Source organism: Tenrec ecaudatus, chromosome 10 (assembly GCF_050624435.1).
Source record: "Tenrec ecaudatus isolate mTenEca1 chromosome 10, mTenEca1.hap1, whole genome shotgun sequence".
Classification (NCBI taxonomy): Eukaryota; Metazoa; Chordata; class Mammalia; order Afrosoricida; family Tenrecidae; genus Tenrec; species Tenrec ecaudatus.
This window is the reverse complement of record NC_134539.1, coordinates 36191837-36206124: the sequence shown is the minus strand read 5'-3', so window position 1 is coordinate 36206124 and position 14288 is coordinate 36191837. Positions and strand designations below refer to the sequence as shown.

The following is a 14288-nucleotide window of genomic DNA, read 5'->3' as shown; positions in this document are numbered from 1 at the left end:
CCAGAACCATAGGGGTTCTGTAAGGTTGCAGTTTTTGTTTGTAACTGGAATGTCGCAGAAGGATCCAAGTCAGTTTCACTTTTACTGTTCCTCCACTCACAGCCAGGCAGACCAATGTTTAAACCTGATGGGTGATGAGTCAGGAGGATTCTTTTGTTACAGCTGTAAACGTTCCCTCTTTTATAAATTCTTTTATAAACTTTCACTTTACTTATCTTCCAAGGCTGTAACCCTTACAGGGGCAGATCGACACATCTCCCTCTCTGCAGAGTGGCTGGGGTATTTGAACCACCGACCTTTGAGTTAGCAGCCAAGGGTAGAGCAGAGAGAGAAGACTGAGGTAAAGAGCTCTGTATGGAGAGCTGGGTCTTTGGTCTGGGAGTGGAGGCTCTACCAGCAGTTCTGCTGACTGTTGCTGTTGTTGAGAATATACACAGACGGACTGTGTTGGACTGGGTTCTCTAGAGAGACGAAACCAGATTGCTAGTAATTACATATAAATATATTTATAAAGATAGATCTATAATACAAGAAATGAGCCGTTAAATTATGTACAGATAGATAATACAAGAAATTAACAGTTAAATTATAAAGCAGTGAAACACTAGCAGTCCTTTAAGGCTTGAGAGCCGCCAGTTGCCAGTCCCCTTCTGTAGAGAGAGCTGGGCTATATATACCCAGGCAGCAAACAGCAAGGCAGGTCCCCAACTGTCACCAACTGTCAGTCCCCAGCTCCAGAGATGAACATTCCAATCATGTGGGATTAAAGGGACCTCAACTTACAGCGACACAGTCCACAGGCTAGGCATCCCACAGGTAGTGTACCCCTTTAAACTGAGGCACAGAATAAGCAAGGCGAGGCTCACCAAGCCATTTATCCCTCTGTCCTTCAATTAATCCTCCTTGTGTTTATCAGCCAGGCTGGCACAATAAACTATCGCAATCCACCCCTTGCCAACCTGGCACCTGTACACAATTCTTTACCCATACATACTTATATAATTTCCAGATATTAATAAAATCACACTTATACTTATCATCAATCATCTATCATACATATAAATGAAAACACTGAGTCAAATTATATCCGATATAACATACTTGAACAAAGGAAATATACGCAATAATCACATACAAAGAAAATACATTGACAATTACAAGCCTACTTTTGCAATTGATCACGTGGTTGTAATTGATAGGTAGAACTACCTTCTACTGCTACCCATTCTGTATTACCTTTGCCCTCAGCAAGCACCTCAGCTGGCTGTGGTTTTTGGCCTGGCGGGGTGACCCAGACCTTCATTCCTGAGGGGTCTGGGTCATTATAAGTCCTGTCAGGATTGGGTTGCTGCAACTTACCATTTACTTTAATCACAGGGCATGGTAACACTAGGAGTCGGCCTATGGGATCTCCTGGATTCCAGACATATTCTTCTTTACCTCCATTATGTAGTACCAGTCCAATTTCTCCTTGGTAATCAGGATCAATCACACCACTTAGTACGGTGACACTCTTCCTGACCTGTTGATCCAAAGGCATGAGAAGTCCAAAGTGTCCAGGGGGCATTCTCAGCTGCCAGTTCAGTGGAATCCGTGCTGTGTTTCTAGGTGGGAGAGTTCCTTTCTTCTTGACCAGGACCTCCAGGCCTGAGGAACACAGGGTTTCTGGGACAGGAAGAAAAAATGCTGCAAGGGGAACATTAGGAGTAAGAGTGAGTGGTGCCACTCCAGCTTCCACCCCTTGGTTCCTGGACCCATGAATTCTGGCTATTGGAGACACAGCATCATATATTGGCTGCTGGTTTAGAGTGTATACAGCTTCCTGGAGAACATTGCCCCAGCCCCACAAGTTGTTGCCACCTAGTTGGCGCCGTAATTGTGTCTTTAGGAGCCCATTCCATCATTCTATCAAGCCGGCAGCTTCAGGATGATGAGGAACATGATACGACCAGTGGATTCCATGGGAATGGGCCCATTACTGCACTGTATTTGCTGTAAAGTGAGTTCCTTGATCTGAAGCAATGCTATGTGGGATGCCATGCCGGTGGATGAGGCATTCTGTAAGTCCACGAATAGTAGTTTTGGCAGAAGGATCACGTGCAGGGAAGGCAAATCCATATCCAGAGTAGGTGTCTATTCCAGTAAGAACAAAACGCTGTCCCCTCCATGATGAAAGTGGTCCTATGTAATCAACCTGCCACCAAGTTGCTGGTTGATCTCCCCAAGGAATGGTCCCATATCTTGGACTTAATGTTGGTTTCTGTTGCTGGCAAATGAGACACTCAGCAGTGGCAGTGGCCAAGTCAGCCTTGGTGAGTGGAAGTCCATGTTGCTGTGCCCATGCATAACCTCCATCCCTGCCACCATGTCCACTTTGTTCATGTCCCCATTGGGCGATAACGGGAGTGGCAGAGGAAAGAGGAGGACCAGTCTCCACAGCGCGTGTCATCTTATCCACTTGATTATTAAAATCCTCCTCTTCAGAAGTAATCCTTTGGTGAGCATTCATGGGAGATACAATTAACTTTACTTTCTTGGCCCATTCAGAGAGGTCTATCCACATACCTCTTCCCCACACCTTCTTGTCACTAATTTTCCAATCATGGTCCTTCCAATTCCTTGACCATCCAGCCAAGCCATTAGCCACAGCCCATGGATCAGTATATAGTCTCACATCTGGCCATTTTTCCTTATATGCAAACTGAACGATCAGGTGCACTGCTCAAAGTTCTGCCCATTGGGAAGATTTCCCTTCACCACTGTCCTTTAGGGAGATCCCAGAAAGGGGCTGTAGTGCTGCTGCTGTCCACTTACGAGTGGCACCTGCATATCGTGCAGAGCCATCCGTAAACCAAGCATGACATTGTTGGTCTTCACTTAAAGTATGGTAAGGAACTCCCCAGGAGGCCATAGGTGCAGACTGGGAGAAAGGAGGCAATGTGACAGAGTGGAGACTGTGGGCATTTGGGCCACTTCTTCATGCAGCTTACTTGTCCCTTCAGGTCCTGCTTTGGCCTGATCTCGTATATACCACTTCCATTTAACAATGGAGTGTTGCTGCACACGTCCAACTTTATGTTACGTGGGTCAGACAATACCCAGTTCATGATGGGTAATTCAGGCCTCATGGTGACTTGGTGGCCCATAGTGAGGCGTTCAGTCTCCACCAAGGCCCAGTAACAGGCCGACAGCTGTTTTTCAAAGGGGGAGTAGTTGTTTGCAGAGGATGGCAAGACTTTGCTCCAAAATCCCAATGGTCTACGCTGAGATTCACCAATAGGGGTCTGCCAAAGACTCCACACTGCATCTTTATCTACAACTGACACCTCTAGCACCGTTGGGTCAGCTGGATCATATGGTCCCAGTGGCAAAGCAGCTTGCACGGCAGCCTGAACTTGTTGAAGAGCCTTTTCTTGTTCTGGGTCCCACTCAAAAATGGAGGCTTTTCGTGTCACTTGATAAATAGGTCGAAGTAGAACACCCAAGTGAAGAATATGTTGCCTCCAAAATCCGAAGAGGCCCACTAGGCGTTGTGCCTCTTTTTTAGTCGTTGGGGGAGCTAAATGTAGTAGTTTATCCTTCACTTTAGTAGGAATATCTCGACATGCCCCACACCACTGGACCCCTAGAAATTTTACTGATGTTGAGGGTACCTGAATCTTTGTTGGGTTAATTTCCCAACCCCTTGTACGCAGATATTGTACCAATGAATCTAGAGTCTTTGATACAACCAATCAGCATAATGTCATCAATATAATGGACCAGTGTGACATTTTGTGGAATAGACAGGTGGTCAAGTTCCCTTCGGACTAAATTATGGCACAGGGCAGAAGAGTTGATGTACCCCTGGGGGAGAGTTGTGAAAGTATATTGTTGCCCTTGCCAGGTGAAGGCAAACTGCTTCTGGTGGTCCTTTGAAACTGGTATTGAGAAGAAGGCATTAGCCAGATCAATAGCTGCATACCATGTACCAGGAGAAGTATTAATTTGCTCAAGCAATGTAATCACATCTGGGACAGCAGCTGCAATTGGAGTCACCAACTGTTTAAGTTTACGATAATCCACTGTCATTCTCCAGGATCCATCTGTCTTCTTTACAGGCCAAATTGGTGGATTAAATGGGGATGTAGTAGGAATCACCACCCCTGCATCTTTCAAGTCTTTGATGGTGGCACTGATCTCTGCAATCCCTCCAGGAATGCGGTACTGCTTTTGGTTTACTATTTTCCTAGGCAATGGCAATTCTAATGGTGTCCACTTGGCCTTTCCTACTATAATAGCCCTTATTCCACATTTTAGGGATCCGATATGGGGGTTCTGCCAGTTACTAAGCATGTCTATTCCAATGGTGCATTCTGGAACTAGGGAAATAACCACAGGATGGGTCCGGGGGCCCACTGGACCCACAGTGAGGCATACTTGAGCTAAAACTCCATTGATAACTTGACCTCCATAAGCCCCCACTCTGATTGGTGGGCCTCGAAACATTTTGGGTCTCCTGGAATTAGTGTCAGTTCTGAGCCGGTGTCTAGTAAACCCCGAAAAGTTTGATTATTTCCTTTCCCCCAATGAACAGTCACTCTTGTGAAAGGCCGCAGGTCCCTTTGGGGAAGGCTAGAAGAAAGACTAACTGTATAAACCTTCAGTGATGTAGCAGGGTCCTCCTTACAAGGGACCCGGCCTCCCCTTCATTCAAGGGGTTGTGGGTCTGTAAACTGGCTCAGGTCTGGGAATTGATTGAGCGATTGTGACTGTCTATTCTGCTGTTCACCTGCTCTACCATTCTTTCGCCTGTACAGCTCACGTAAATATTTAGTAGGCTTCCCATCTATTTCATTCCTAAGGACACCGTGGCTAAGTAGCCAATTCCATAATTCCACATGAGACAGGTTGCTTTATTATTGAAAACTTATTGTCTATTATAACCATGCCCACCCTGTCTCTATTGATTCAGTGCTGACACCTGCCCTCTACCATCACAGGGACCAATCAGCCCCATTGTGGGCAAATGTCAGAGTTCGCTTAGGGCAGTGCCCACTGTTAATCCTGGTGCACATAGAATAGCAATTATAGGAGTCTTAAGAGATGCCGGGGCCCACTTCACAAACTTGTTCCTTATGGTTGTGGTAAAGGGTATGTCCTCAGGACACCCCTTTTTTGGGTCTATGGTAATATCTTGATAGATCCATTCTAACATACCAATTTCTCTAAGCTTTTGGATGCCTTCCTCTACAGTGTACTTCAAGCTGGTCTAATCTGGGCCATCTGGCAGTCCATGCTTCATTGAACCAAGCAAATAAAGAATTAGATCCTTTTTTAGCCTGTCTCGCAGAGACATTGAAAGAAGAGTCTGTGCTTAGGGGTCCCCTATCCAGAAACTCAGACCGGTCTAATATTACATTTCGTGCACCAGTATCCCACACCCTGAGTAACCATTCCCAGGGATATTCCCCAGGCTTTTGCTTGGACGTATTTGAAAACTCAAGCAGGTCTTTATATGTGTAGCGCGCTTCTTCTTGTATAATCATCTCAACCTCACCTTTAGGAGGTTTCTGAGACTTAATTTTAGTGACAGGTCTAGCAGAAATAATGGGTGGTGAGGGTGTTTCCTGGGTGCTCTCAGCAATATCTTGCGAGGCATCTTCCTCAGGTAATGCTACTGATGCAGCCCCACCTGGCATATCAACTTGAATGGTTTGGCTAATCTGCTCAGGTGTTTCTAAGGGCTCAATATCCTCTTCTTCTGCATCATCAGCCCATATGTTCCCATCCCATGTTTCAGGGTCCCAACTTTTCCCAATTAATGCCCTTACTTTGGTTTCAGACAGTACTCTAGATCTGCAATTCAGCTGCCGTTGTAATTCAGCCACTCGTATAAGGAGACTCTGGACCTGGTTCTCAGCAATGTCAGCTCTTTTACTAGAGGAGAGAAGGCTCTCCTTTGTAGCACAGATGGAAGTTGTCAAATTTGTTAGTCTGCAGCTGAGGCGTGCTTTTGAGGCTCTGAGATCATCCCTCTCCTTAATCACACTTTCCATTGTACGAAGGACCAGCCAACCAGCTTCCCTATACTTGTCATTATCACAAAACTCCTGGAAAATATCAACTATACGATTGCCTAGAGCATCTCCTTTATCCAGCACGTCATCTACTTTAGGTGCTACTTTAGGTATTATGTTTGCTGTTTCACACCATGGATTAGTAAGGGTAGCAGATGTATCCACGTCAAGACTAATCAGGTTGGAAAGTCAATTTAAGAAACCCATATTTATGGTTTATTTCTCTAGAAGCACTCCTGGTACCAAAATGTGTTGCACAGGGTTTTTTAGAGAGATGAAACCAGATTGCTAGTAATTATATATAAATATATTTATAAAGATAGATATATAATACAAGAAATGAACCATTAAATTATATACAGATAGATGATACAAGAAATTAACAGTTAAATTATAAAGCAGTGAAACACTAGCAGTCCTTTAAGGCTTGAGAGCCACCAGTTGCCAGTCTCCTTCTGTAAAGAGAGCTGGGCTATATATACCCAGGCAGCAAACAGCAAGGCAGGTCCCCAACTGTCACCAACTGTCGGTCCCCAGCTCCAGAGATGAACATTCCAATCCTGTGGGCTTAAAGGGACCTCAATTTACATCGACACAGTCCACAGGCTAGGCATCCCACAGGTAGTGTACCCCTTTAAACTGAGGCAAAGAACAAGCAAGGCGAGGCTCACAGAGCCATTTATTCCTCTGCCCTTCAGTTAATCCTCCTTGTCCAGGCTGGCACAATAAACTATTGCATGGACCATTTGGCAAACGCCGGCGGACAATCTGCGACTCTGAAGACACTCCTCGAGTTGTTGAATCATCTTCAGACTCCTTCTCCAAACCTTTCCTCCTGCATGAACATCAGCCCATCGTTTCCCACTCCCAGGAGCCCGAGTGGTGCTCCGCTGCTAGCCTAAAGGTTCAAGTCCACCCAGAGGGCCTCCAAGAAAGGCCTGGCGCCCTACCTCCCCTAGATAGCCGCCATGGAAAAGCCTTTGGAGCACAGCTCTGCTCTGATGCGCTGGGGCGGGGGCTCGAGGCGTGGGTGAGCCAGACAGTAGCCCTGTTCCCTTACAAGTTGGGGGATGGTTCTCTTCTGGGGAAAGAGCGGGTCAAAGGTGGGCAGGGCGCACCCTCCAAGACAGCCTCAGCCTGCCCGCTCCCCGCCAGCCTTGAGGAAGTGTCTGGGTTCTGAGCTCGCGAAACTGGGGGACACTAAGCAGGATAAAGGCGCGCAATGGGCGAAACGCGCCCCCTTCCGCGGAGACCACCTCCTAGCTGACCGCGAGGACCCGCTAGACCGCGCCCCGAGCGAACTTGGCCCTGGAAGATGCTCCCCTTCCCTCCCTTCAACCCGGAGCCCGACCCGGGGCCGCCCCGCCCCGCGCCGTTTCCACTCCCGGCCGCAGCTGCACCCAGCCTCAGCCAGCCCGCAGCGCAGGGGACGAATGGCGGCCGCAGAGGCGACCAGAGAGACACCCGGGAGGCCGGGGGCCGCCGAGCCCGAGGGGGCGCGTGGCTGGCGCTGCCCGGAGCACTGCGACCGCGAGGTTGAGCTCTTCTGCCGCCGCTGCCACCGCTGCGTGTGCGCGCTGTGTCCCGTGTTGGGCGCGCACCGCGGCCACCCGGTCGGCCTGGCGCTGGAGGAGGCGGCGCACGAGCAGGTGGGGCTGGGGGGCGTGGAGGGGGGCGCGTGGGGACACAACAGGTGGGAGGGAGGGAGCGTGCCGAGTTTACTGTCCCTTCCGGTCCCTTCCCATGGTGCCCAGAGGTCAACGAGGTGTCTTTGTGGTTGGGAACAAGACGGGGGCGCAAGAAAGGGCAAGTGACCCCCTGCCATCTGTTCGGCCTCAGTGAGGTTGGGGAGTCGGAACTGCAACACCAGGCTTCTGTTACCCAGACTTAAAATAGACATGAAAAATAATACCTCATCCACCAAGCCTGGCCAGAAGAAAATTCACCTTTTCACCACGCTAGGCACGCCCACCAAGCTGCAAAAAGCGCGTGTAGCCCCCAGAAGCCTCAGGGAAACATCTTCAGGTGGTTTTTTTTAATCTGAAGTTCACAGAATGTGACTGTGGGCTCAGGCTTAATGGGCCAATCGCCCAGGGCGCAGGCTCACCACCACCCTCCTTCTCGGTCCTAATTCTCCCTCACCCTCCCTCACTTCTACCCACTCCCCGCCCCCCATTCCCTCCTTTGCCCTCCCCTCCCCCCACCTCCCCTCTGCCCTATTTGGTGAATGGAGCCATTGTATGCATTCAAAACTAAGGCTGGGGAGGCAGAGGTAGGCCTTGAACCCAGAACTTCACACACTGGGCTGCCCCCACGTGGCCCTTTCTCCCCTGGAACCACCTCTCCCAATTGTAATCCTAATACTAGTGGCCAGAACTCTGGGTTTCTTGTTTTTATTATTCCAGTAAACTCAAGTTTTCTTTCTTTCTTTCTCTCTCTCTCACAGCTTCAGATTAGGCTAGGCAGGGACACCAGTCTCTCACCCAATTCACCACTGTCCAATGGATGACGGTTCATAGCGACTCTGTAGGACAAGGTAGAACTGCCCCTGTGGGCTTCCTAGACTGTAAACTTTTATGGAAGTCGGAAACCTCGTCTTACTCTCATGGAACAGCTGGCGGGTTTGAACTGCTGCCCTTGCAGTTAGCAGCCCAATACATTGCATATGTCCCTGACAGACATTGATTCTACTACTTCCACTTTCCAAAAAATGAACCCAGTCCCAGGATGATCTCTCCCCTGCGTGGTGGCAGACAGGGCACCACACGGTAACTATCTTAGAGCCAAAGGGGGAATGAGCCCTGGGAGCAGGCAGTCTTATGCCATCCTGCCTCTGTGTCCAGAGCCTTAGTTTTCTTACCTGTAAAATGGCTGTAATAATAGCTCCCCCTGGAGCGTTTCTGAAGAGGCAACAAGACTGTTCTAGAGTTAAGACTTGCGGCCTCTCCCATTCCCCCATTTGCCCACGCATCAATCCACCACCTATGGGGACCCATTTTTACATCCATACACCCGCCTATCTGCCTGCCCATCAGCCCTTCATCTATTCGGCACACGCTCTGTGCAAAGACTATCTACAAGAATCAAAGGCGATTTCAATCGTCTCCTGGCCTAGAGGAGCCGCTCCCCTGGCTCGTGGCAGGGAATAGGCCAAGACTATCGCGTGTGGTAATACTGCCATGCGGGAGCCCAGGCACAGGCCAGGGACCAGAGAAAAGAGTGTGAGGGCTAGGGACAGGCAGGCCCCCGGGAAAGTTGTAAAGGTACAGATTGGGTGGGGGCCATTTCAGATGAGAGGTGATGGGAGCATCAGCTCCACAGACCTGTCACTCAAATGTCTTCTGAGCCCCAGTTCCAGCCAGGGCACCACAGTAGCCCTGGACTAGCACTTCTTGAGGGCAGCTTCTGGAAACAGGTTCAGTTAACCCTCAGTAAGTGCATGCTCTCCCCCAGCCTCCAAATCGCTTGCCTTTGGGTCCTATTTGAGGGGCTAGAAAAGCGGACCACACGCAGAATGTGTTCCGAGCGCAAACGAAGCAGGACCACCAATGGAGCAGCATGGAGATCTGACAAAGACCTGGTGTGCCCTCTGACGCCAGAGGGGCCCAGCCCCTCCCCCATTGGTCACGTGATTTTGGACAAGTTATGTCACCTGCAACCAGGAAAAGCTGCAGGGAGAGAGGAGTTGGTGGCTTGGGGTGCCTTGTTTCCTCCCAGTCACTGTCCTGAGACATCTCCTACTTCCTCACATACAGAAACTCACCCAAGACTGTTTGAAGCAGTTAGAAACCAAGAAGCAACAAGAAGTTAACAACATAGCCCAGATAGAAGATGCTGCCGAGAAGCTGAAGGCAAGTAGACCTTTCTTTCTTCCTTCTCGTTGGCACGCCCACATTTCCCTTCAGACACATGGTCTTTCAGAACATGGAGCCAATGAAATACATAGACCCATCTCAAAGGGGCAAGCCAACACTTAGGGGGGTAGGAGGGTGTGGACTAGAATTTGTACATCAATGCTTCTGGAAGCAACAGGCAAGATGTCAAGTGATGTGTCAGATGGGGTAAATCTGCTGCTCGAGACCTCTATAAACTGTTGAAGAGCAAGGATGTCACTTTGAGGACTGAGGTGCACCGGAGCCAGCCCATGGTCTTTTCAGTCACCTCCTATGCACGTGGCAGGTAGACAGGAGTAAGGAAGGCATAGAAGCGCAGATGCGTTTGCGTAGCCGTCTTCGAGAAACAGATCCACAGAAACTCATATGTAAGAGAGTTTTATATAAAGGTTAAGTGCACATCAAGAAAACATCCCAACCCAGTGCTTCCCAAATCCAACATTAGCCCATATGTCCAACACCAATCCACAAAGTCCTCCTCCATCTCACAAAACACACGCAATGACTGCAGGAGGGAAGCCGAGTCAGTGAGTGTGTAAGCATCTCAGCGCTGGCAGGGGTCTCCACACGGCTGCTCCAGCACCCAGGGCTGTATCGGGGTAGGTTCATGTGGCTTCTCCTTGAGGACATCTTGCAGGAAGTGAGCCTTGCCAGCTAAAGCAGGGAACTGGCCAACGCAGCTGCACTCTGGTCCCACCATCACAAAGCAAGAGACCCGAGAACTAGCAAGGCTCACTGAGCCATGTATCCCTCCACCCTTCAATTAACCCCACATGTGTTTATCAGCCAGGTTGGCACAATAAACTAACTACCTCACTGGGTGATTATGGAAAGCACTGTGGACGCCCAGAAGAACCAACAGAAATGTCTCAGAAGAAAGACCGCCAGGGCGCTCTTTAGAAGCGGCTGACAGGCTTCGCACATGTTGTCAGAAGAGGCCAGTCCCTGGAGAAGGACACCATCCCTGGCAAAGTAGAGGCAGTGAAACCGAGGAAAGCCCTCAGTGAAACTGAGGGACACAGTGGCTGCAATCCCAGACTCCTACATGGCAACGACAGTGAAGGTGGTACAGGACCAGGCACAGTTTTCTTCTGTTGTGCACGAGATGGAACCAACTCAATAGCGTCTAACAGCCTGGCTTACACAAGAGTCGTGGTGGTACCATGCTTAAGCACTTGCCTGCTTACCAGAAGGTTTACAGCCTTTTGAACCCACCAGCTGATGGGTGGGAGTGAAAAGGTGGCAGTCTGCTTCAGTAAAGGCCATGACTGTAATAAAGAATAAAAGGGAAGTCAGCAAAAAAGCCAAAGGCAGAGGAAGACACTGGAGAGAGGATAAGAGTTCGAGGCAGCAGAGGTCAAAACGCTTATAGACACAGCCCTGCCATAGCATCGATCTATTAGTAGATGCACGTATGGGCATGCAAGCTGAAGAAGTGCGCAAAGAAGAATGGCCTACACCCATGAATGTTTTATGTAGATTTGACAGAGGATATTTCTATACACATATTTACATAGGCTGCAAATATATCCATACATATAGTAGAGCATTCAGGGAGCAGTTATGACAACTTCTTAGCCATAACCAAACACCTTAAGGGAATGAACTCCTGTGCCTGGGGGCTCAAGACCATAGCCAACAAGAGGGTGGAGCAGTGTCCAGGGCCAGGCCATCCTGACAGTCAGTTCTGTTTGAGCCCACTGTTGCAGCCACTCGTGGAGGGTTTTCCTCTATGCTGCCCTCTACTTTCCAAGCACGATGTCCCTCCCCAGGGACTGGCCCCTCCTCTAAACAAGAGCGAAGGACATGAGACTCAGTCTTCTCTTTCACTTCTGCCTTTTCGCAATGATGTTCATGTCAGGGGATTCTTTCATGGGTTTCGAATGGGAAGTTGGGACTGGTTCCTGCTGAACCACCATCTGAATGGTGAAAAAAAATGTTGATACATCTTTTGGGCCTGTTGGGTGGCCTCAGGCTGGTCCCTTTTCCCTCCTAGCTTCAGTTCTCAGGAGCCCTTGACATATCATACACACAGGCATGAAGCCTGACTCATGCACGGGAGAAGCTGGCACCGAGGACCTCGCCAAGCATGATGTCCTTCTCCAGGGACTGAGTCCACGGATGGACTCGTAGCAGTGTGACCCAAGCTGGAGATGACCAAGTGCAAAGGTCTAGGGCAGGGCCAAGACTCGGCCTCCATTCAACATCCACGATCGATAGAACGTTGGCAGGAGATGGCTCTGGCTATACCTGTGGCCTCAGCTTAATTATTAATAGTGTCTCAGCATAGAGCAGCAGCTGCACTGCTCGGCACAGAAGCACGGCTTGGGGACTTTGGACCTCGGTCCCAGGGATAACTAGGGCAGTTGGTATCATATGCCCTCAAAGACACTGTTCTACATCCTACTTTGATAAGTAGCAACTGGGGTCTTGAAAACATGCGGGTGGCCATCCCAGGTGCAACTGCTGATCTCTCCCCATCCAGAGCGAAGAAGAGGAAGAAAGTCAAAGCCTGGGGGAGCAACCATTCCCAAAGAGTCATGGAGCGCATGAACCGCAGCCTCCACTACCCTGAGGCAGAAGAGCTGGATGGTGCCTGGCCACCACCTCCAACCCCTCTGCTGTGGACCACAATCGAAGGTCCTGGACAGAGCAAGATGGGGGAAAGGTCGAATAAAATTCAAGGTGTTTGTTGTATTTTTTTAAATAGGGCTTACTGGTCTGATAGAGACTTGGGGAACCCTGAGACCATGCCTTTCAGCCTACAACTGAACGCACCTCTGAAGATCAACTTTCTGCCAAACTCTCTTGACAGGCCTGTGAAGTCAATACCATGAAGGAAGGAGGCATGCATTTCTCAGTGCAGTCAACATGACCAGGACAGAAAACAAAACTCAGAAGGCAGGAAGGGCAGGAAAGAAGGTCAAGGGCAATCTGGGGACTCAAGGGGGAAGTGGGAAGACTACATCGAGAGGACTGCAACTACTGTCAACAAACAAATTGTATATAACATTGTTGATTGGTGATTAAAAAAACAAAAACTCATGCTTCCTCCCCCCAACTACCATGATCCGAATTCTACCTTGCAGGGCTGGATAGGACAGAGGCTGTACACTGGTGCATATGAGGGCTGGAGGTACAGGGAATCCAGGGTGGATGATACCTTCAGGACCAAGGGTGTGAGGGACGATGCTGGGAGAGTGGAGGGTGAGTGGGTTGGAAAGGGGGAACTGATTACAAGGATCCACATGTGACCTCTTCCCTGGGAGAGGGACAGCAGAGAAGGGGGGAGGGGAGACTCCGGATAGGGCAAGATATGACAAAATAATGATGTATAAATTACCAAGGGCACATGAGGTAGGGGGGAGAGGGGAGGGAGGGAAAAAAAAAAGAGGACCCGATGCAAAGGGCTTAAGTGGAGAGCAAATGCTTTGAGAATGATTGGCGCAGGGAATGTATGGATATGCTTTATACAATTGATGTATGTATATGTATGGATTGTGATAAGAGTTGTATGAGTCCCTAATAAAATGTAAAAAAAAAACAACTCACTGCTATCAAGTTGATTCCAAGAAGTGACCCCATATGACCGGGCAGAACAGCCCTGTGGCTTTCTGAGACTGAAACTTTTTTTTTGAGACTGAAACTCTTTACAGGAGCAGAAAGCCTCGTCTTTCTCCCTCGGAGGGACTGAGAGTTTTGAACTGCTAACCTTGTGATTAGCAGCCCAGTGAGTAACCACTATGCCACCACAGTTACTAGGGCGATAGTTAGGTTTTATGTCTATTTGGTTGGGCCAGGATTCTCCTACGATGTGATCTAACACAGAATAAACCAAAGCCAAGCTCACTACCATCGAGAGAGTCAATGCCAACTCATAGCAACCCCGTAAGACAGGGTGAACTCCAAGATAGGATCGTCTGTGAAGCAGCCAAGCAACTGTGGAAGAAAAGGATAGAGGACCACCTCCTTCATGGACTCACTGCCTTGATACAACTGAGGGAGGGTACCTTTGGGCTGTGGCCTACTTTCGGTGTAGAGGAATGCTGTGCGGAAACTAGCTCGCTTCGGCTAGGTCTGGATCCTGTATGTAGCTTGTCATCCTTCTGTTGTGTTGTCTGCTGATCTCAGGAGCCATCAGCACATGCCCGACCTGGGATTCTTCATTCAGCTGTGGTCTTTCTGCTTCATCTTCCTGCTTCCTGTCCATCAGCCCTTACAGTTCCATAAGTCAGGTGAAGTCTCTAGCTTACATCTGACCGACAGACTTGAAACAGACTGGACTTAGCCAGTTCTACCACTGTGTGAGCCAATTCTTGATCTAAATCTCTTGTGT

General features: G+C 49.1%; 1 protein-coding gene across 1 annotated transcript in view; it reads left to right on the top strand.

Annotated features, from left to right (window-relative positions):
- The first annotated feature begins 7492 nt into the window (after positions 1-7492).
- TRIM14 (tripartite motif containing 14) overlaps positions 7493-14288 on the top strand; it is a 28569-nt gene continuing 21773 nt past the window's right edge. Inside the window, exons 1-2 of the mRNA XM_075558988.1 lie at positions 7493-7708; positions 9815-9910. Coding sequence (XP_075415103.1) covers positions 7493-7708; positions 9815-9910 — 312 coding nt within the window. The remainder of the gene's footprint in view (positions 7709-9814; positions 9911-14288) is intronic.